Raw genomic sequence first — 23,463 nt, 5'->3', positions numbered from 1 at the left:
CTAGAATCACTACACAGTGCATTTAAAAGTTCCCATGGCTGTTATGACAGTTTCACTACTTATGGTTGACAAAGCAAACAAGTCAATATGAATGTGAAAATTTGACTGACACGACACCTTACACTGATAATGCAAATGAAAATCTAGAAATAGAAACAGATATCTCGATAGGCAATTTTATTGGTACTGTTTGCTTGAGAGACTTGATTGACTTTAGAATAAAAGACATTTACTTCTCAGTAAGTCCATGTGCTCCTCTGAGTTCCGCTTAATTATCCATCCATCCATTAGCTACACCGCTTATCCTTAAGGGTCACTGGGCTAGAGGCAGTAAGAGGCAGTGGATTTGCATTCCCTTGTTATATTTTCCTATTCATTTCCAATTCATTCATTCATTTCCTATTCATTTTTTTTAATCAGAGACAATACACAAAAACTAACTAAGAACATATTAGGGGACCCAGTATCATGTCACATAGGGCCAAAAATGAACAGCCTTGTAGAAATGTAGCAATGAGTCTGTTGCTACTGGATCTCAGCAGTAACAGTTACCCACCAAAATAAAAGGCGAGTAAATACATTTGCTGCTCCTTTCCAAGAGTCAGTGAAGACAGACTGAAGGGGAGGCTAAAAAAGAGAAAGGCTCTTGCCACAAATACTGCCAAATAAGTGATATGCTCACCAGTAAAGGATCAGGCCAGCCAAAAACACTAACTAACTAACACTAACACACACACACGGCTTACCCAATGTGGCAAGCAAAAAATAGAGTCTGACACAACGGCCAGGAGGCTACACAGTTTGTATATTTTGTCTTTGTGGAGAAATTATATAGCATAGCATTGAGTGCTGTTTGCTTTATGGACACCAGTAAGTGAACAATGTAATCTAAAACTTTTCATTCATTACTTTATCATAACTTATGATCAATTTCAGTGAATGTGTGTGTGTGTGAAGTTTTTCAATACTTTTGATATGCCTGTTGAATATACATTTGAGCTAACTCTATCTCATTCTAGTCTAATATGTGAAATAAGAAAATTATACAGGCATCTACTCACCGTCAGAGAGCTCTGTCTCAGTTATAAAATACATCTAAAAGCACCTAAAAATGGATGAGAAGAAAACCCTGTCCGATTCTGGTGGCAAATGTAACTGAAAGAGCCAGAACTGGCAATGTCCATTCTATTGAATAGGGAATAGAAAATAGTGCGTGCCAATTACTTTTGCCAGTATCAAATTTTTTCTTGTGGAAGGGAAATAACATTTTCAGTCACATCTGTAGCTACAGGGGTAAAAATAAAAAGCAGATTCATTAGGATAAAGCAGGACTCCTGTTTCACACCTGTGTGACCCTCTTGAAAGAAGAACAAGGATTCCAAGTGAAAACAATTAAGTCCAATTTGACAAAATGAATGTCAAATTTATTGTGAAAAAATTGACAGTACTGACCATACCATCCAAACAGATGTCATTTCATACTTTGTCATGCAAGAATTCAACTTTTACATAGGAGTCTGAATTACTTTCATAATATATTGCATAACAAAATGACATTTTCAATATTAACGCAGTTAATGGCAAGTGGCAGAGCGCAAGTTTTCATGACACAACACAAACACTCTAGTTGGTAAAACAGAGCAGAGTCTTTATTAAAGATGCACCACAGGATGCATATCCTGGACTGAGGGTTCTGAGTCACTGTGGCATATTTACGCAGGCCTCTGACATCAACACAAGCCTAACAATCCTTCTCCTCCTTAGAGCAACACATCATGTTTACACCTGAACAATGTGCCATATTGTGTTTGATTTCCATAGCTGAGTGATAGGTGTGGATTGCTGCATATTGAGACGTCTAATGCACTTAATGAGCCACTTACTAGATAAGAGAACATGTTTCTTCAGACTGCTTGGTAGCTGCAAGTCATTTTTTTTTTTTGTTAACATATAGATTTTGATGTCTCGTAATAATTTCAAGCTCTAATTCTTGCTTGCATGGTCACATAGATTCCCCTTTCTAGCCCAGAGCATTGGTAGACACACTCAAACACACATAATTCATACAGGTATCCCATAAAACTGTTTATAGTTTTAAGAGGAAGCTCTGAACACTTTGACTCACCCACAAGAAACGTTAAATCACAGAAGGCTCTGGTTCTGTCCATGTCCTGCAGCTGTGACAGTTGTTTGTTAAAACTGGAATGACAGGAAATTAAAATTAATTAATGATACAAAATGTAGACGGACTTTATTGATCCCTTTGGGATGACTCCCTCGGGGAAATTACGGGGAAATCAATGATATATGGTGGCTATTGCATCACAATACAGTGATCAACAGGACATTGTGATGGTTTGACACTGGTCTGAACCACCATTTTTTAAAGACACACACAAGACAATTAATAAACCTACCTACCAACAAGCAAATTTAATAAACCTAGATTGTGTTTATTAACTGTGACTTAATGGTAAACGTGAACTACTCGGGTGGAGCATAAAAAGACTGCAGTCAAGTCAGGACACATTCTATTTCCTGTGGCATGACTGCTCTTGCTGCGTTTGCCTTTTGCTCAAATAATTCATAGAAAAACTACACAGCTGTTCCCCTTAGTAAGTCATACATATATATACATACATACACACACACACAATATATATATATATATATATATATATATATATATACTGTATATATATGCACACACGCGTGCACACACAAACACACACGGGGGAAAAGTTACACATAGGATACTATGCTAGAGAGAAAACATTTTTATGGTAAAAATGGGCGTGGCTACCGTATTGCCATTGCCTTGAGAACTTCCCTTTGAAAGCTTCGAGTTTGGAATTCGAACGTTGCCATCTTTTTTTTTTTTTTTCTTTACCAGAAGTAATCATGCTTGGACAAGAGGGAGGGGCGAAGGGTGCACCCGCCCGGCCACCTCCAATCTGACAGCATTGGGGAGGGGGTGGTTCTTATCTTGATCCACAGCTGTATTTTATTTGTAATTTTTTTAAATAGTCACAGTTGATTCTTAATTGAAACCCAAATTTTGGTGTTTTTTCTGTTGTATATCTGGTATGAAATTTAACAGCAACATGGCACAGAATTGTAATCACAGAAGAACACACTGATGTTTGTTTTGCCAGAATTTCTAATTAATTACATTCTATGTTAACTTTAATCAAGAACATAAATAATACAAATGTTTATTAAATGTTGCTGTCCACAACAAACACTTCAGTTAAGGCATGGTGGATCCAATGAATCACTCTCTTTACAGGAGCATGTCTGCATGTCTAGCAATTGAGACCATAAACTCAACAGGAAAATGTCTACTCAGGTAATAAATCAAGTGAGGATGAGGGCCATTTTCTCTCAGACTTCAATATAAAATGACTTCTTTTTGCAATCAGTGGAGTCACCTCCTGCTGGTCAATAGAAAGAATGCAGGTTTTAAGGCACTTCAGCATTGGCTTCATTTTTCAGACACCGGGTTGATGTGCTTTTTTATCCACAGTCTCTGCTTCTAATCAGTGCTCTGGTGGTCCTTCTGAAAATAATTTCATTATTAATTAGATACTGAGCCTCCGAGAGAAGAATGTTAGAGACCTATTGTCTCATGTCAGAACTAGATTTTCACTAATGCAAAATGAGAAAAGCTAAATGTATCTTAAAGCATCAGTAGCCATGCAATCCACTCCCTTTAACAAACCAGTAACACACCCAAGGTTAGTTTCATTTGTCTTTTACAGAGTAAATATCTATTAATAAAATCAAATATGCTGGTGAGGCTTCTTTAGCATTAAACTGTAATTATGATCCCTGAATGTGACAGAAGGCCTGAAGGGCTGAGACTATAGCTGTCTATTCTGGGGCTATCTACTTTGATGACATCACTAGTTTATCCAGCACCCAGATATTTACTGCTAATACTACATAGCTGTACAGCCTCCTGCAGCACAACCCATACCTTAAAACTGCAGACAGTTAATAACAAATTTATCTGCACACAGAGTAAATATTAGCCTCCCCCCAGCCAGCTGGACCATAGTAAACTTTTTTTTAATGTGAAAGGCTGATTGTCATTGTAGCCATCATGAGTCATATTGCTGTTGCTGTAAATTTTAAAGTTCACATTATGATCTGTCACACTCTAAATTGCCTGTAGGTATGAATATGAATGTGAAGGGTTGTTTTTTTTCTGTATATGTTGGCCCTGCGATGGATTGGCAATCCATACAGGGTGTTCCCCCGCCTCTCGCCCAATGTCTGGCATAGGTTCCAGCACCCCCGCGACCCTTAACCTTAAAGTGGTATTGAGAATGATTGAATGATCTGTCACAGATAAGATCTGCCCATGGTCCTGCTCACAAAGCTATGACTTGTTTTTGTTGTCTGCATTTTGGCATGTGATGTGTCTTCCTCTTAAAAAGAAAAGTCCCCTTGCATCTCTGCATGAAAACTGAACGACACTTTGTATCAAATATTGGGAGATACTAAATGGGAAATTGTGAAACCCATGTCACAGTGAAAAACTATTTGTTATTCTTATTTATACAAAGTAATTATCATTTAACTGTTTTTCATTTAATTATGAAACTTAACGCATACATTAAAAGCAAATATTTAATAACAATGTGTATTGTATTTCACTTTATTTCTTTGTTTGCCTTTTATAAATGTTAAGTATTTCCACAACACTGTAAGTTGAACCACAAGAAATGTATCTTACATTAATAGGTACCATTTCTCCCAAAGCAATCCTTTCTCTTAGAAATAATGTCTATACAGTACAAAATTTTGATGAAAAATCAACTCTAAGTTTATGTTCAGAGTTTGGTGGTGGTTTCTGTACAAGGTGTGGGACTGAAATCAGAGTCCCAGGCTTGAATCCTGAACCCTGTCTATGGTTAGGACTAGGCAACAAAAGCACTTTGGTCAGGGTTAATAATTGTGAACATGTTGTGCAATGTGCAATTACTGCATATTGTAATGCAAGACTGAATACTAACCATGCACTGTATTATTTAAAAAAAAAAAAATATTTAACACCACCCCATTTTACAATAGCATTTTGAGACCTTCAGGATCTGCAAAAACTAAAAAATTATATCTGATATCTTCAGGCTATACAAAGCAACGTAAAGCATGTTTGGTGTGTTTTCTAGGGCTGTATAGTGGACACATGAAGTGATATAACATGTGCAATGTGTCATGTCCACTGCCCTGCACTCTTCACATAATCAATTATGTCCTAACTGAGCAATAATAAACTCTCTTTGGGTTCCTCACTTATGTCATTATTTAAGTATTATATTACACATACATTCCCTGATTATGTTATAGTGCCCAACAACATCAGTGAATCCTCACATTTACTCCCAGCAGGATTTTGTTGACTCTGGACAGATCCAGACTCACTGTTCCCCTGTCTCCAGTGTTTGTGTTAAGCTAAGCTACCTGGCTACTCGCTCTAGTTACATATTTACTCTATAAACATAAGAGTAGCATCAGTCTTCTCATATAACACTTGGCAAGAAACTAAAAAACCATATTAATAAAATGTGGATCAGTTCCTTTAAATCCTTAAAACTGTCACAGTGCATATCATAATTTACCAAACATATTTCGAATCTGTTCTTAAAACAGTTCATTGAGGTTCAGGAAGGACAGTGGTGTTGGTTAAATATTGACAAACTAATCAATTACTACAGAATTAAGTACTACAGTAAGTACTAGTAAGTACTAATTAAGTACTACAGAAGTACGCCGATGATACAGCCATCGTTGGGTGCATCAGGGATGACAGAGAGGAGGAGTATCGGAGACTGGTGGGGGACTATGCTGCATGGTGCCACACTAACCACCTACAGCTCAACACCTCTAAGACGAAGGAGCTGGTCATTGACTTTGGGAGGTCCAGACCAAGACCGCGATCAGTCCTGTTAGAAGGAGCTGAGGTGGAGGCTGTGGACTCCTACAAATAACTCGGGCTGTGGCTGGATAATAAACTGGACTGGACAACACACACCAGCCACCTGTATGGGAAGACACAAAGCAGGCTGTACTTCCTAAGAAGACTGCGGTCTATCAACATCTGCAGCAAACTGCTGTGGATGTTTTACCAGTCTGTGGTTGCCAGCGTCCTTTTTTACACTGTGGTGTGCTGGGGGGGGCAGCATATCCAAGAAGGACACATCCAGACTGGATAAACTGATCAGGTGGGCCAGCTCTGTGGTTGCCATGAAGCTGGACTCTCTGGTGACGGTGGCAGAGATGAGGACACTGGAAAAACTGCTGGATATTATGGACAATGCCAGCCACCCTCTGCACACCGTCATCAGCAACCAGAGGAGCCTGTTCAGTGAAAGACTGCTCCTGCCCAAGTGTAGGACCAACATACTCAAGAACTCCTTTGTCATCATGCTATCACACTCTACAACTCCTCACTTGGGGGGAGGAGGAGATAGAGTACAGCGACAGAAGGGAAGGAGTGGTAGCCACTTAATGTGCAATAACCCACCCGGACACTCAATAACCTCATCCTCCGTCACAGTGCAATTTAATTTAACCACAGGCCATATACAGTTCTCCATATTTATTTATCCCATCTCATTCTTATTTTATTCTATTTGTAGTTTGTATATTTAGTTAAGAGTTTACGGTGCATTTTTTTTTTTATCCTATTAAAAGTTTACTGTTTATTGTTTATTTTTTTATTCTATTCTCTATACCTGTTTGCAAGCAGTTGCTGTTGCAGTTTGTAAACTGTCCTGTGTGCTACTTCTGTCTGTATAAGCTGCTGGAAACTTAATTTCCCTGAGGGAGTCATCCTAAGGGATCAATAAAGTCTAGTCTAAGTCTAAGTCTAAGTTTAATTAAGTCAGCATTAATACTAAGCAAAAAAAAAACCCACAATCTTTTCTTAACTTTTAACTGAGTGAATGCAGACATGTTCCATTTTAACAAGCCTTTTAACTCATGTTCAATATTATTTTCCAGCTTATTCCATCTTGTTCCATCATCCTGACACTGGTCTCTAAAAGGCTGCTGCCAGAGGTTTGTGTATCGATAATGAGATCAAAGCACCCTGTCACCTCTGTAGTTCATCAGAGGCCTGTAGGATGAGCAACCTGCTCAGGGCAGTGATGGAAGTTATGGCATGTTTGGTGAGCAAACAAATAGTAACCTTGTAAGCAGACATTTATTTAACATGTAAATGTCACAGGAAAACCACATTGAAAATACTGAGGATGAAGTAGGAATGAGTAGCCTCTCCCTCCCTCTCTGTTACCTGAAGGAATTTGTGTAGCTCCACCTTGACTGGAAGGTTATAAAAGGATTTGTCCTAAAGGTGAGTCCTCTCATACAGGGTCAGTCCTCAGAACCAACATGGGGACCAGAGGACTTCAATCCACATTATGGCTCATCTACCTGATACTGCTGGTTGGCTCACTCACTCAGACCGGTGAGTGATGACCTCTCAAGCTTACAGCTTCGCTGAGGAAAAAAAAAAAAAAAAAACTGGAGAAGAGACAGAGGTTCATTTGGGGCGATGAAGAGAATTTATTTGGGTTTAGATTTTACCCTCTGGATAATTTTATTTCCTTTGTTTTTGGCTGTTTTTTGCAAAAATATCACAAGAAACTCCAGAGATATTGTTTTATAGACATTTTCCATGCTCTTCTAAATTTTAATCATCACTCAATGGATTTACAATAAAGCCATTTCACTAAATAGTCTATAGCATCTTGGGTTTGATTATTTCACTCATATCCCTTCAGCTTCACACACTTCTGTTGGAAAAGTTTTTTTCTAAATAAAAAAATATACAATTTCTTCTCTTCACTACAGTGACCTTCATTCCTTCTCTAAACAAAGTGAGCCTGAATTCAGGTAACTATGCAAATTCCCTAAATTAAATTTACTCTTTGTGTCAGTTCAAAATGATGTTTTAATATGTTAAATATCATTACAGCTAATTCATCCCACATCGACCGAGTTTGCACGACTTGGGGACACTATCACTGGAAAACCTTTGATGGAGACTTCTTCCAGCTTGCCTCCACCTGTAACCATGTTCTGACCTGGCAGTGCAAGGGCAACTATGAAAATTTTAACATCCAGATGAGGCGCAAGACAATCAACAACATCCCCACCATCAGCAACATTGTCATGATCCTGGACGGCTCTGTGGTGGAGCTCTCTGGCAGCTCAGTGGTTGTCAATGGCAAAACGTAAGTTCAGTCCAGACCATTTCTGTCTTGGTGACTCCCAGTGGCGCTATTAAAAATGTGACTGGTGGTTATCCATTGGATAACCACCAGTCACAGTCAAAAATGTGTTTTATTGTTGGGATTGTCTAATTTTTCTACAAACCTGTGTCTAAAATGGTATATATCTTCAAGTCAAGAATTCTGGCATAGTGTTTAAATATACATAAATAACTGGTTTTCATGTTGCCAATCACTGTTTGCCTCAGCTATTGTATCACTCTGGGAAGGTTGGAAACTGTCTGAGATTACTGCCATGGTCAGCTGCTTCCCTCAGCTGCTCTCTTCTCACTTTCCAGGTGTAGTTAAATTTCTCAAAAATTACTTAAATTATTCTTTTGTTGCAGGGTGTCTCTGCCATTTGTTGCATTTGGGGTGACCATCAAGGGGACCACATCTGGTATCAGTGTCAATGCTAAGCTGGGAATCAGAGCTGTCTGGAACATGGACGACTCTCTGGATGTATGAAACATATGCTCACACATGCACATACATCTGTGTTTTTTTAATGTTCACGTGTATTTTTATGGGGTTTTTAAACACACTGACAAAGTTACAACTCTGCCGTAAACAACTCAGGAACAGGATCTAATGCTATCTGATAACTGCTTAAGCCTGTTTCTTAGGCAGTTGTTATGTATGCATGTGTGTACAAAGAAAACATACTCAGTCTTGAGCCGTTTTACTTGTTCAAAGAATAAGGCTGATGTTAGTTATCACAAAAAGACTAAAACCAACAATGAATCTATGTTTATAACTAATATTGTTTGTGTGACACAGTCTGATAGCACTAATTTCTGTTTGCCACAGAACTCTACTGTTGTTAAAAAAGCATTTAAAATCATATTTAGGAGCCACATTGTTGCATTCAGGTGTCACATTTGCTAAGTGTAATTTGTCCCACTCAGCTCATCAAACTTACAAATTAAGTTGATAAAGGTAGGCAAGAAGATTAGCTGTGTGCAGCTATCCATGCATTTTTAATAGAAGAGTCTGAATGAAGAGCAAATGTAATTGCCACTGATACCTATCAAGCTTTACTGTAAATAAAGACTTGGAGCTACTCCCTTTAGAGTGGTGGTATCAAGTCCTCAGGGCCTAGAGCAATAACATTTATACATTCCTTTCTACTATGAGCAGTTAAATAAAATATTTTCTCATTGCAAAATTATCCCCCTCCCCAGCCCCCTGACCTAACTTAAAAATCTTATTGAGATCTGTTTTGAGGTAGACAAACTAGACAAAAAAAAACTTCATGGCTGAGCTAACAGGGAAAGTACCTGACAAATACTGATGAAGGCTGACTACACAAAAGCAGTGAGTCACTGGGTGAGTTTGAGGGATATGTCCTGGAGTGATAAGCAAACAATATGAATAAGCCAAGCCTGAAAACCGCAGTGTAAATGGAGCTGCTTTAAATAAACATGTGCCTGAATGCACTGCTTCATGATGATGGATGTGATGAAAAGATTTCCTGAAGAGAATGATTTAACAACTGAAACATGTAAATATAATTAGTTTTTACTAAGGTTGCGTGGAAACCATTTACATAGCTTAATACCTCTTGATTATTTCTTGATTATTATACTGGGTGTGATTGAAGTAGTGACACTTACAGTTACAGTATTGCTGGACTCAGCAAAATCATTCTGTTTATTGATAAAAAATAACCAGAGTCAACGTCCGCAATAAGAAAGAGAGGGCTGATAGGCCAGCAACATTAATAATAAAAAGAAGGAAAGCCACTCAGACCAGCCCACAAAGTATTATAGGATCTGGTGATCACAGACAATAGGCAGACCACAGACCACATCAGACCATTTAAAGATCCACACAACGAGAGTTGTGATCTTATGCACTGGAAACCCAGTAGAACACAATAAAAGCCTCAAAATGCAGTGTTTTCATTATATCCAAATGACCAGCAAGAGGATTATCAAGTGACAGAATCAAGACTTCTGCTCAGTATGGTCAAGGAATTACAGTCTAGGTCACAACAGTCTAGTCATCTGCAGCAGAGACACACAATAATCTCAGACAGAGTGCAGACAAGTTGTAACATGAATTTGACTAAAGTTCCCAAATGGACTGCACAGACAGAGTGACATATTTCAATATTTTTTATCAATAATGTGTTTAAATCTTCAAACCTTGCTTTGAACAATAAATGATTAATTACCTACATGTGACGCTAATAACCACCTGTATGTTTGGGGTGTGTTCACAGATTGAAATAGACACCAAATACCACAACCAGACCTGTGGACTCTGTGGAAACTTCGATGGCATTTCCAATGATTTTATGAAAGATGGTAATATCCCTCACATTAACATGACTTAGTGTGTATAACAATGTTATTTTCTTTAAACAGTGATTAATGAAACCAGTGCTTTAATATCAAAGTTAATTCTTTAATTGATTCATTAGCACTCACCCTAATCACTAAGTGAGTGCATCTATAACTGAGACCAAAACAACAATGCAGATATCTAGTCTGTCCACACAGTTGCAATACCTGGAAGACACAATCATTTAGACACTTCACTTATATATCCTGATAATCTTTTATTTATAGGAAATTCACTAAACAGTATTTTGAGCTTCCAGGTTAATATGTATTTAACATGAAATTACTGATCATACCTTGAAAATCTCGATTCAACCTTACTTAACTTAATGTATAATGTAGTGGATGAACCCTGTCTTTATAAACTTGTACTCCATTTACATCAGACTATAGAGAATCTAATTACATTTACTATGATTTGATGATATAAAAATGAAATCATAAGGTACAAAAACCCAAACAAAGTGCAAGTTCCTGGAGCTAGTGACTACTTCAAGAATGTTTAGCTCAGGCTAATGTTCACCAAAAAAAAAACAAAAAAACTGTTGAAGATGACTTGACTTGATAAAGTGGTACAAACTGCATCGCAAGTTTTTCTTTAACTAACGCTTGGGCTGAATAATCACACTGACCAGTAACTCTGTTGTTCTGTAGGATTTCCACTGTCTGTGACAGATTACGCTGAGACCTACAAGGTGGACGGGCCGACAGAAACCTGTGAGGAGCCTGAGATAAACCCTGTTGTGAGCTGTGGTGATAAGGTAACACTTCACTCTTCACTACTTCACACATTTACATTAAACATCTTGTGAAGTTGTGTGTGTGAAGGTTGAGATGCTGATGAATTCTGACAACCACACTGTTGTTTGATAGGAGGCTAATCAGTTGTTACACCTTTCTCAACACTACATCAACAAAGAATAATCAAACCTGATAACTATAATTTGATCAATAAATCAAGAAATCTGTGTCATCCTCTCTGTCCTTCAATTATCTTGACAAACAGTTGACTTCAAACTTAGCTAGTGTATCGCTGAGGACCCGAATAAGTGCAGTGTAAAGGGTTCTCGAGAAAATCAAAAATAACCCAACTAACACAGAGACTGATAACACTACTCCTGCCATGTCTGACATTGATCAGATGAGGGGTTGATTTCTTGATGTATTAGTAGGATGCCAAACTTTGATCGGGCAAAAAGATTACTTGATGAAAAGCAGATATTTAACTCGTTGTGGATCCTACTAATAAATGGATAAACATTTGTCTTTTTCTCAGTCTGTCATTCAGTTTTTTTGACAACTGCTTGTCTGATCAACTTCAGATGTGGCAGGTGTGTTGCTTAGGACCCAAGGAAGTGCAGTGTTGAATTTTTGGATGATCAGTTGTCAAGAAAATGGCAAACTTTTTATTTTGTAACAATGCCACACCCCAACATTCAAAATGTGCCAAAAATATAGTTACTGGTATCACTTAGCTGGACAAAGTTTGGTAGATAAGTAAGATAAGTTTTTGGATTTGTCTGTCAGTTGTCTGTCAGAGTCAATTATGCAATAGACATAGCAAACACTGTAGCTGTAAAGATTAGAGTAAGAACATAATACAATAACATTACATTTTATCACTGTGAAACTAGAGGCCATATTGTTTAAAAGTATTAGAGTCTCTTTTTGATAAGTATCATCAAAATTAGCCCATCAGAAAAAGTATGAACGCAAAACAAATAATCTGTATATCTAAAGACTGTTAGAACTCCAAAATAATTTTTTTATGACAGGTATTTGTATTCTTTTTATTTTGTCTGTTTTTCAGCAATTCTGTGACCAGATTTTCTCCAGTGCTCCTTTCAGCAGTTGCCAAAACCTTGTGGATGTGGATTCCTTCAGTAAAGCCTGTATGGCTGATATGTGTAACTCTAAAGACAACACAGATTCTGTTCTCTGCAAAACGATCTCAGAGTTCTCTAGAGAGTGCGCCCATGCAGGTGGCAAACCCCAACAATGGAGGAACACAACTTTTTGCTGTAAGGATGCTAATACCTAAAAGTTGACGAAACATATGTGAGTGTTGTGGCTCTGAATTGCAGACATGTGACGTTGTTTGTTTGTCTCCACAGATAAGAAATGTCCATACAACATGGAGTTCTTGGAGTGTAGCAGTTCATGTCCTGACAGCTGCTCCACCCCTCAGGCCAGCCAGACATGTGACACCCACTGCCACAATGGCTGCAGTTGTCCTGATGGTACCCACACACATTTTACACTATATATGCCACATGCAAGCGTAAACAATCAAATCTTGTACAGATATAAAACAAAACAATAAACATTGCTTTCTCTCTCCTCCTCAGGGACGGTCTTTGATGATATCGGTAACACTGGCTGCATTGCACTGAATCAGTGTCCATGTCTACACAACAACAAAGTCTACAAGTCTGGGGAGTCGTACTTTCACAACTGTAGATCCTGGTAAGCTGAGAATAAGGGTGCCTTTACTGAGGCATTAAATAAAGATAAATATAAACCACTTTGGGTAAAAGTATTCATAAATAAGCTTTCTTTTTCCCTATGAAGTCAGAGTTTGTTCATTCATATCATTCCAGTTTATTTAACTTTTTGGAGAAAAAATCCTCATTACATCTCTAAAATTTGGATTTTAGCTTGTTTGTGCGATTAATGGGGTAGAAGAATTAGCACACAATATGTGACCACAAAACTTTTTGTACTTGTGTTAACTGCATTTTAAGTAATTGATAACAATCTGCTCATATTTAGAGTTTGTTCAAATCATTAATGTCACAATTTTATCTACTTAGACAAGAACAATGAATGTTTACATTGAGATAAACGCTGTCATTTTGTTGTATGGCACACAAAAGACAGAAGGATCACAATTTGTCTCAATTTACCTGGTGTTTGACATGTTTTAAATGCCGTTGGGAGATGGATCCAAATGCAGTCACAAGGATGAGGCTATGGCAGTTCAGTGATTTATTTTACCAAACAAGAAACAAGAACAAAAAGCTTACTGTGAGGAGGCAAATTCCAAAGGGAAAACACAGGTAGAACCACCAAAACCAGGCAAACAAGCAAAAGGTCCGTACACAGGAAGGATCAACAAACACAAGGAAACTTGAAGCGTGAAGAGAGCCACCTTGTGGATAAATTCCTAAGAACTAGAAGCTCACAATCAGTAAAGAAGAAGGTTAAATATGTGGAGTATATCAGCCATTTAATAAGTAACTGTTAATCAGTGCTTGTTTATTCAGAAAAGCCAGCTTGCCTGCTGGTACTTGGGTGCCAGGACAGGACAATAGACTGGTGCAGAGATTATGTATTTTGGTAGGCCAGCCCAGAAGTTAGCATCACCCTGGTTCCCTCGACAAAAAGCCAATAGGAGTTTTTCATTGGGTTTTGGATTATTACAGAAAATGTAAAATGAAAAAGTTTATGATACTTAAACATTTTGTTCAGCAAGATAATCCTCATAGATGAGCACCACTGTTAACAATCTTTGAAGCCTAAATACAATCCCTAGAAGTAAAAAGTTAATGTTAGGCTATAAACCAGCTGCACCACGGTAACATGATGTCAACGTCTCCCCCACTAAGCTCCCAACTGGTAAATTCATTCATTGCATTTACCTCTACAAAAGTCTTGCTTCCTGGAAAGTTAGTTTTAGTGTTATAACTAACTTGTTAGCAATTGCCTTTTTTAAGACACATAAATATAAAGAAAAATCCTGAGTTTGGCGTTAACTGAAAATGTCTTGAGCTCAGAAAACACAAATTGGGAAATTGAGACGCTTTCCACATTTTGACACCTTCACCAGACACCAGGCATGTTTTTGTTAAAAAAACAAGCAACAAAAACGACATACAGGAGAGTGTAAATTGATGCAGTGCGGCATTTAATTAGTGCCAAAGGCCGGATCAGATCAGTAGGCAGGTGAGGTATTTCTAAAGAGGGACAAAGTTGATGTAGAGTTCTCCGTGATAATAAAAACTGATGTTGACTTCTCTTCTTTATTTATCATTATGATGTTCAGTTTTCAGATGCAGTTTGGTTAGGTTTAGGAAAAGATATTTTTTTGTGTTAAATTAGACCTTTTTTACTAACGATGTGAAATTTACATTCAAGATGTAAATGTGTTCCCCTGGAGCAAATATTTTATTCCTGGCTACGGACACCTTGGTGCAAACAGCGTCGTCATACTTTTAATGTGGATCCTGCCTTGGTATAATTCATTATAAAACTCGTAAGGAAATAAATGTAAACTTCATAACATCATGTTCAATTCTGATATACAGCCCTGTTTATTTGTTTGCTTGTTTTGTTTCTCCAACCCATTCAGCAAGGTGCATTTAAATGCATTCACCACAGTGTTAGAATAATCATTGGGTTTGGCTGAAATGAAGCCAGCTGTACTCTGGTCCAGGTCTGGACCTGATTGAAACCACTGGCACTTGAAGAAGTTGTACAGTCTCTTAGGATTCTCTGGTTTTCAGTTCGGCTTCCCCCAAAAGACAAACATTCCCAAAAGATACGTTTTGCCTGAGGAACCTTACTCATTCATAGCTTATTTTTAAACTACTCTTTCCATGCTGTGTTCAGGGTGCAAAAGGGAGGTGGGTCCTTCTATGCTTCAAAAAGGCAACAGATTTCAAATTGAATTTAAATGTTTTATGTTACAAATAAACCAGTTTTAAAAAATTAAAATAATGAGACCATCTATAATTACAACCAGCAAAAATAAGTTTCCCTTTAATTCAAAGCACTGTAGCATAATCAGATTAATGCATTAGTTTTTGTGTGTCTGTGTGTTTACAGTGTGTGTCAGAGCGGTCATTGGAAATGTACGGAGGAGAACTGTCCAGGAACCTGCTCTGTGGAAGGAGGAGCTCATGTCCACACCTTCGATGGAAAAGTCTACACCTTCCATGGGGACTGCTCCTATGTTATGGCTAAGGTACAGTAGACATCACCACCTGGAACACTGCTAGTACATTTGATATTTAAAGAACATAGATATCTGAGTGTATAGTGAACCAGGTTACTGTTTGTAGTCGGTGATGTGTTTTATACCAATGTGTCTTGCAGAGTAACAACTCCTTGTACACTGTGCTGGTGGATTTGGTCAAGTGTGGTATGGCTGAAAGTCGGACTTGCCTAAGAGGTGTAACTCTGGCCTTATACAGCAATTCCATGGTAAGCTCCTAGCGCACACACACACACACACACACACACACAGAAACTATTCATTATGCAGTCAGAAACTTAAATATTTTGCATTGATTCCAATCTGTGAATTGTTTGGAAACACTGTTGGACTCATGCTTCATGTAATCTAAAATGTGTCTTTCCTCAAACTGGCAGGTTATTAAAATTCAGGCATCTGGGCAGGTCTATGTGAACCACATCCTTTCTCAGCTTCCACTGTTTACACGTGAGTCACTTAAAATTATGTTAAAGAGCACACAGCATGCTATAAAATGCTTTTTTAAAACAAGACCCAGACCCAGTTTAGAGTCATGAGTTAGGCTCTAATCTATTTACTTGAGTGCACAATAAAAATTAGAACATGTTTAAAGAGTTTTGTAAGAGAATTGAGAAAACCCAGTAGTCATATATACATTTCTGTGACTTTCTTTGAAAAAGACTTGGGTTTTTCTTTATCTTCTGTATACTGCAGCGGAGCTGAGTGCCTTCAAACCATCATCCTTCTACATTGTCATAAGTACCAAAGCAGGCATACAAGTGATGGTCCAGCTGTCTCCCATGATGCAGGTCTTCATGACAGCACCCACTTCGCACACTGGAACCACCTCTGGTATGGCTTCATATTATTGCTTCAGTGTCTGGAAAACACCTCCTCCGCATTTTTAGGTGTAGCTTAATCTTATTTTTACTAGTGTTTACAAATCAGTTGGTCTAACTATAAATTGAGAAATCTACATCCATCTTTCTGTCAGTCTATCTGTCCCTTGATGCTCTGGGCAACTGCTCAATCAATAGACAAACTTGACATATTGACATATAATGTATTTTTGTGGTCCAACCTGGAAGTTAGCATCACCCTGATTCACTCGACAAAAAGTCAATGGGATTTTGTCATTGGTTTTAAGATTACTGCAAAAAATAATCACAAGTGGGATATTTACTGATGTATTTTATGTTGGAGAATAAAACATGAAAATGTCTTGAGATTGTGTTGTGTGAAACCACAGACCTTATTTCAGGCATTTGTTTGTAATACCTGTCATGTATCTTCACATGTATAAACATTTGTGGATCTGTTTAAATGTGTGTTGTTTTCATCCAACAGGCTTGTGTGGGAACTTCAATAACATAATGAACGATGACTTCAGGGTAATGAGTGGGCTAGTGGAGGGCACTGCCACAGCTTTCGCCAACACGTGGAAAACCAGAGCCAGCTGCCCTGACATTGCGGCAGGCTTTGGACACCCCTGTAGCCAGGGCATCAGCAAGGGTACAGCTAGACTTTCTTCTCATGATATGACATGATAACATCTTGTCTACCTCATTTTATAGTCAACCACACCATTTTAAGGCATTTGATGTTTGTAACCACTTTATTTCTGTATGTTTGTCTCTCAGAGAGTTATGCCCAGTACTGGTGCTCCAAACTAACAGATCCCCAGGGAGTGTTTGCTTCCTGCCACTCTGTCATTAGCCCCAGCACATACAAAGATGTAAGTCTGCACACACAAAGCTGTAATGACAAATAAGCTAAATTGCTCTACCCTTATTGATGTGTTCGTGCCCACGGTGATTTCCCATAGACCTGCATGTATGACAGCTGTAACTGTGAGAACAGTGAGGATTGCATGTGCGCAGCAGTGTCCTCATACGTCCATGCCTGTTCAGCGGCAGGAATTCCTCTCAGAGACTGGAGGTCAACCATCTGTGGTGAGCAAAACACTAAGGACCTTTTTTGTTTTACTGTGGTAATAGAGATAAACTGGGTTTGTAACATGCAGCATCAACAGCAGAAAATTTATTTTAGGAGAATTTATGAAATTATCAGTTTATTGCTGCAGTACACAATAATAATTCAGTGAGGTAAACATGACAAAAACTAAGTGCAGCAAATACAAAATTGTTCCTATAGCACTGAACAACTATAATGAAGTGTTAACAGGGGCAATCTGAGACCTGTAGGACTGGGTGCAGTTGCACTTTGCAACTATTTTGCTTTGCACTATTGCCCATCTGCTACAATTTACCTACATGAAAAATCTGATTAATCACAAACCCAATTCTTTCCCACCAGGCAAATTCAGTGTATCATGTCCAGAAGGAACGGTGTACGACTACAACATGACGTCCTGTGGTCGTAGTTGCCGTTCCTTGAGCCAAAATGACTACTCCTGCCAGACCACCTTCATTGCAGTGGATGGCTGTGGCTGTGCCGAGGGAACCTACATGAATGAGGAAGGGCACTGTGTGCCCAGTTCAAGCTGTCCCTGCTATGATAAAGACACCATTATTCCTGCTGGACAGGCTGTCAGTAGAGAAGGCATCACATGGTAACTACTGAGTGCAACTTTAAGGGGTCAGAGGCGACAGTCTACTTTATATTGAGGTTTAAGGAATGCCATTTATGAACAAAGAATGATTTCAAGGTGCTAGCTAATGACACTAACTCTGTTTTTCATGTCCACTCATACCTGTTCTCACAGTGTCTGCAAACAAGGAGAGCTCAGGTGCTCAGGAGGAACACAGCTAATATGTAGGTTTCCACTAATGGATGTGGTCAAATCCTTTAAAGTGTATAATGCCAATAAAGCTCATCTGAATTATTTGTTACCCAGCTTCACAATCATGTGTTTCCCCAATGGTGTACTTCGACTGCGCCACCGCTCAACTTGGTGCCACTGGGACTGAGTGTCACAAGAGCTGTAGCACTCTGGACATGGCTTGTGTAAGTATAGACTAGCACACATTTGCAGAAGTCAAACACTTCAGACATGCATGCACAGACCCTGTTATGCTCATGCCCTCCACTCTGGTTGGGATACAGGTTAGTACAGGCTGCATGTCAGGCTGCATGTGCCCTGATGGATTGGTGTCAGATGGACAAGGAGGCTGTATCAATGAGACCAGCTGTCCATGTCTGCACAACGGAAATGTTTACCAGCCTGGACAGACACTTACTGTGGACTGCAACACATGGTTTGTACAGTGTTTTACGTACATGTACCTATATGGAAACACACACTAAATATTCCTCTCTCAGAGGTTGAGCATTGTAGTGATTTCAGATATATGCTTTCTAAACTTGAGAGGAAAAGAAAGATAAAGCGCTGAATCACAACAAAAGTTATCTCAAGGTACTTTTCATATAGATGAGGTCTAGACTGTACTCTTTATATTATTATATTAACAGAGAGGCACAACATCATGAGCAGCATATTAACAGCATATTAGCAGTAATTTCATAATTGCTCTAGGCAGGTCATGTGATTGAAAGTTTGTCTCCTGTGTGTCTCCCCAGCTATTGCAGTGGAAGGAAGTTCACATGCACCACCAATCTTTGTGATGCTGTTTGTAGCATCTATGGTGACGGTCACTACATCACATTTGATGATAAAAGGTTTGACTTCAGTGGAGAGTGCGAATACACACTCCTCCAGGTAAAGTAGCAGATAGATCTTTAGCAACTACTTTCTCAGACATGCAATAGAAGAGCAACTTATGGATCTATTTACAGTGTTACCAAGCCAACTCACAAATCAGTCAATTATTTGTTGTCTTTTTATCATGCTGTGAACAAACATTGTCTGATTCCATGCAGCACACAGCATGAATAGCTTTTCACGCAACAGTAGGGCACATTAAGCCTTGAAGGACCAACAGTTCTTGTGCTTTTTATTTTTTTTTTTAGGTTTTTTAGATTCATCTCAGGTTTTCTTGTTTGTTGATAAAACTGTTCTGAAGTCAATCCTATCTATTGCTATTTGATTTCATAATCAGGACTACTGTGGCACGGGTCAGGACAATGGAAGCTTCAGAATTATCACAGAGAATGTTCCATGTGGAACCACAGGAACCTCCTGCTCCAAGACCATCAAGATCTTTGAGGGGGTAAACAACCCTAACACGCCTACACATCATGAAGACTTGTACCAATTATTAATTTATGATTGATAAACCTTTGAATGCAACCTTCATATTGCTATGCTGTCAATTTGCATCTGTACCTTTAGTAGGCACTTTCTTTCCAGATATGATTTGAACAAGTGATTACCTGTAATAACTACATGTTCATTTCATGTTGACACACAGGATAATGAATTCCAACTTAAAGATGAGAATTTCAGGGTGGTAAAGGGCAGCAGCCAGGTGTTCCCTACTCAGATACAGAAGATGGGAATTTACCTGGTGTTGACAATCAAGCAAGGACTTGTGCTCATGTGGGACCAGAGGACCAGTCTTTTCATTAAACTCAGCCCACAGTTCCAGGTAAACAGTCAAGTCTACAAAGCTTGAAAGCTTTTGAAAAAAGTATAGTTTTTGGTTAAGCTCACTGAGCTTTTTCGCCTATTGTAGCATCATCAACACAAAAGAGAGTTAATTTCAAACTTGACAAAACATGATGGCTTTCTGTTTACTTCATAAACTGGACACTGAAAGGATCAAATGAAAATGCCAGACCTACACTTACACTAGAATATTCGGAGACAGTTAAACTCAGTAAATTCTGTTTTTGGGTTATTCTCCAACAGGGTCAAGTCTGTGGTCTGTGTGGAAACTATGATGGCGACATTAGGAACGACTTCACCACGCGCTCCCAGGAGACAGTGGCAGATGTGCTAGACTTTGGTAACAGCTGGAGGGTTTCATCCAGCTGCCCCAATGCCCAGCTAGTCAGCAACCCCTGTGCATCCAACCGCTACCGGGCAGCCTGGTCCCAGAAACAGTGTAGCATCATCATTAGTGTCACCTTCCAGGCCTGTCATTCACAGGTAATTTTGTTGGTAACAAACACACTCAAATGGATACATGCATAAATGTATACACATACATAAGCAATTTCATTCTAAAGGTATAATATGAAATGTTTCCTCAATGATGAGATTAGATTGAATGATTAGAACTATGTTTCCAGCAATGAGGCGTCATTTCCCCTTTGTGCATGAGTCAGCATCTCAGCTTGCAGTTGCTCTGAGGAGATTTTTCAAATGTAACTGCTTTATTCAGTGTTTGTTTTGGAGAGAGGGAGATCTCTGCAGATAAATTGGCTCCCAATAAAAAACTCCTGAACAATTCACACCAAAGAAACTCTTATCGAGAGAAGCTGACTGCAATGACAAAAATGGTGGCGATGACAACAACTCCCATCATCCCATGCTACTCCACAGTGTTATTAGACTACTTCTTTTGTTATTGTCTTGATTGAGAGACCCCTAGTGGCTGAAATTACATACTGTGTGTTTAACTGCCATAATATTTGGCAAATTATGTATGTTTTATTTTTTCTCACCAGCTTTTCCTCTAAGTGATCCTTGGTTTTGCTCCTTGCTTACTTTTGTTACCCTCAACCTTTCTCTACTAAACACTGCATTATTGTATATTCAAGGTTGACCCTGGTCCATACTTTGATTCTTGTGTGAGAGACTCTTGTGCTTGTGACACGGGTGGGGACTGTGAGTGTCTCTGCACTGCTGTGGCTGCCTATGCCAAAGCTTGCAATGAAGCTGGGGCCTGCGTTAAATGGAGAACTCCAAAGCTGTGCCGTAAGTCTGACCTTCATTACGCCAGGAAAATCTGAGCTTTTCAACCAAAAAATTTCAATTTATTTGTCATTTTATGGCTTTTCTGACAAGAGCTAAGAAGTACTAATTTTGTCTTGCAGCTGTTTTCTGTGACTACTATAATGCTCCTGATGGTTGTGAGTGGCACTACAAGCCTTGTGGAGCTGCCTGCATGAAGACATGTAGAAATCCATCGGGAAACTGTTCCAACCTCATTACTGCCCTGGAAGGTACATTACATAGATCTTTGGGCATGAATATTATTACTTTTGTTTAGTTTCATTTTTATCCTAAGAATGGGAACTGGGAGACTGTGGGTCAAGAAGTAGAGCAGGTTGCCCACTGATCATAGGGTTGGTGGATGGATCCCCAGCTCCCACTGTCCATATATCCTTAGGTTTAAGTGTCTTTAGCTAAGATTCTGGGCCCAAAATTGCATGGTAGCTTGCTGCCAGTGTGGGTGAAAATGGGTATGAAGCATTTTGTGACATGTGCCTTCACTGAGGTTACTTAAAATGTTATAATGGTTTTGCAGGCTGCTATCCACAGTGTCCCTCAACTCAGCCATACTTTGATGAAGACTCCATGAAGTGTGTTGCATGGAACCAGTGTGGCTGCTATGATGACAAAGGCACCCATTACAACATCGGAGATAGGGTTCCATCAAACAACTGTAACACTTGGTATGTCTCATACACTTGATATGATTCATCTTGCAACTTATCACACAGTAGGCAATGATGCACATACAACATTTAGACACACATGTTATTTAATTGACTGATTGTATACTTACTTCGATTGCTAGGACACATTTCAAAATATTTCGCTAAACTCAAAAAAATCTTGCAGTGCCCGGGTTTCAGTGCATTTGGTGTATTTGTGTAACAAGAGTTACATAAAATTGTTTTCGGATCTTCTTTTCTGTAGCACCCATAACACCATAGCACCCATAGCAGTATTTGGTGTGTCAATTGAATGTCAGTCATTTTCTGCTCCTGATTTACCTCTTGCTTCACATCATTAAATATAATTGTGTTTGCTCATGGATGGATGGATGTTACATTTACATTTACCTCAGAGATGGCAATGTAAATCTAATGGTATAATTTATTTTCTTCTGACCAGAAAATGATCTAAAATGCTAATTTTAGCTAAAACGCTAAAGAACAAAGAAATGACCGCAATTTCCTTAATTTTCAAAGCTCCTGTACAGTTTCTGGAATAGAGTGCAGATACGATGTGAACAGTAAGTACATTTATTATTTTTTAATTTCTATTTAGTGAGGGAAGAATTAGTGACTGGCAACCTGTTGCAGAATTAAATAAACAAAGAAAACCATTTGCTAGAACTACCACACAAACACACACACACACACACACACACACACAAAACTGAAAGAATGATATTCTTGTTCTGCAGCTTGTACATGCTTCGTCAATGGAAAAACCTACAAATATGGGGAAACCATCTACAACACCACAGATGGGCTAGGACATTGTATTACAGCTACGTGTGGGGCCAATGGTACCGTAATAAGGACAACGCACCTATGCTTAACTACCACCACCCCTGGCCCTACATCAACCCCCTTTACTTTCAGCACAGTTGGAACACCAACTACAGGTAATAGACACAGCATAGCAACTAATCCTACATTCATATTAAACAAAACAAATGAAAAAAGACGCTTAAACAATTTAGGACAAAGATGCAATACATACATAAATTTTGATTAATTTTGTTTTTTTATAACAGTTATTACTACAACACTGTTCGAGACATCCACAGGATCTACTTCCAAACCTGAAAAAAAAACCACATCACAAGCTACAACGACATCTCTTGTTGGAACTACGACCTCAGTGCCTGCTGTCACAACAACAAGCCCAGAAACAACAGTTGTAACATCAAGAGCAACAGTTAGTACTACAACCACTAAAATACCTGCAACTACAGGAACGACAGCTAAACCAGTTGGAACAACCACATCAGAAGAAACAACAACTGTGAGTAAGACAACAAAACCACCTAAAGTAGTCACCACTGGCCCAGTC

The 23,463-nt window shown here is 38.7% G+C and overlaps 2 protein-coding genes across 2 annotated transcripts; both read left to right on the top strand.

Moving 5' to 3' along the window:
* The first annotated feature begins 7,381 nt into the window (after nucleotides 1-7,381).
* LOC127143327 (mucin-5AC) lies at nucleotides 7,382-9,721 on the top strand. Its single transcript, XM_051076134.1, has 4 exons — nucleotides 7,382-7,477; nucleotides 7,864-7,905; nucleotides 7,988-8,246; nucleotides 8,630-9,721. Exons 1-4 carry the CDS (start codon nucleotides 7,402-7,404, stop codon nucleotides 8,748-8,750), a joined length of 498 nt encoding a protein of 165 aa, XP_050932091.1. The 5' UTR covers nucleotides 7,382-7,401; the 3' UTR covers nucleotides 8,751-9,721.
* Nucleotides 9,576-23,216, top strand: LOC108894143 (mucin-5B). Its single transcript, XM_051078326.1, has 27 exons — nucleotides 9,576-9,611; nucleotides 10,510-10,594; nucleotides 11,285-11,391; nucleotides 12,441-12,651; nucleotides 12,745-12,870; nucleotides 12,979-13,096; nucleotides 15,458-15,601; nucleotides 15,730-15,835; nucleotides 16,004-16,073; nucleotides 16,320-16,457; nucleotides 16,953-17,117; nucleotides 17,246-17,340; nucleotides 17,431-17,557; nucleotides 17,922-18,177; nucleotides 18,331-18,380; nucleotides 18,463-18,572; nucleotides 18,672-18,823; nucleotides 19,146-19,284; nucleotides 19,625-19,735; nucleotides 19,937-20,113; nucleotides 20,377-20,616; nucleotides 21,231-21,387; nucleotides 21,507-21,635; nucleotides 21,941-22,088; nucleotides 22,611-22,654; nucleotides 22,829-23,044; nucleotides 23,188-23,216. The coding sequence occupies exons 1-27, from the start codon at nucleotides 9,576-9,578 to the stop codon at nucleotides 23,214-23,216; spliced, it is 3,486 nt and encodes a 1,161-aa protein (XP_050934283.1).
* Nucleotides 23,217-23,463: the final 247 nt, after the last annotated feature.

This window comes from Lates calcarifer, linkage group LG2, assembly GCF_001640805.2.
Source record: "Lates calcarifer isolate ASB-BC8 linkage group LG2, TLL_Latcal_v3, whole genome shotgun sequence".
Classification (NCBI taxonomy): domain Eukaryota; kingdom Metazoa; phylum Chordata; class Actinopteri; family Centropomidae; genus Lates; species Lates calcarifer.
This window is presented reverse-complemented; position numbering and strand designations above follow the sequence as displayed.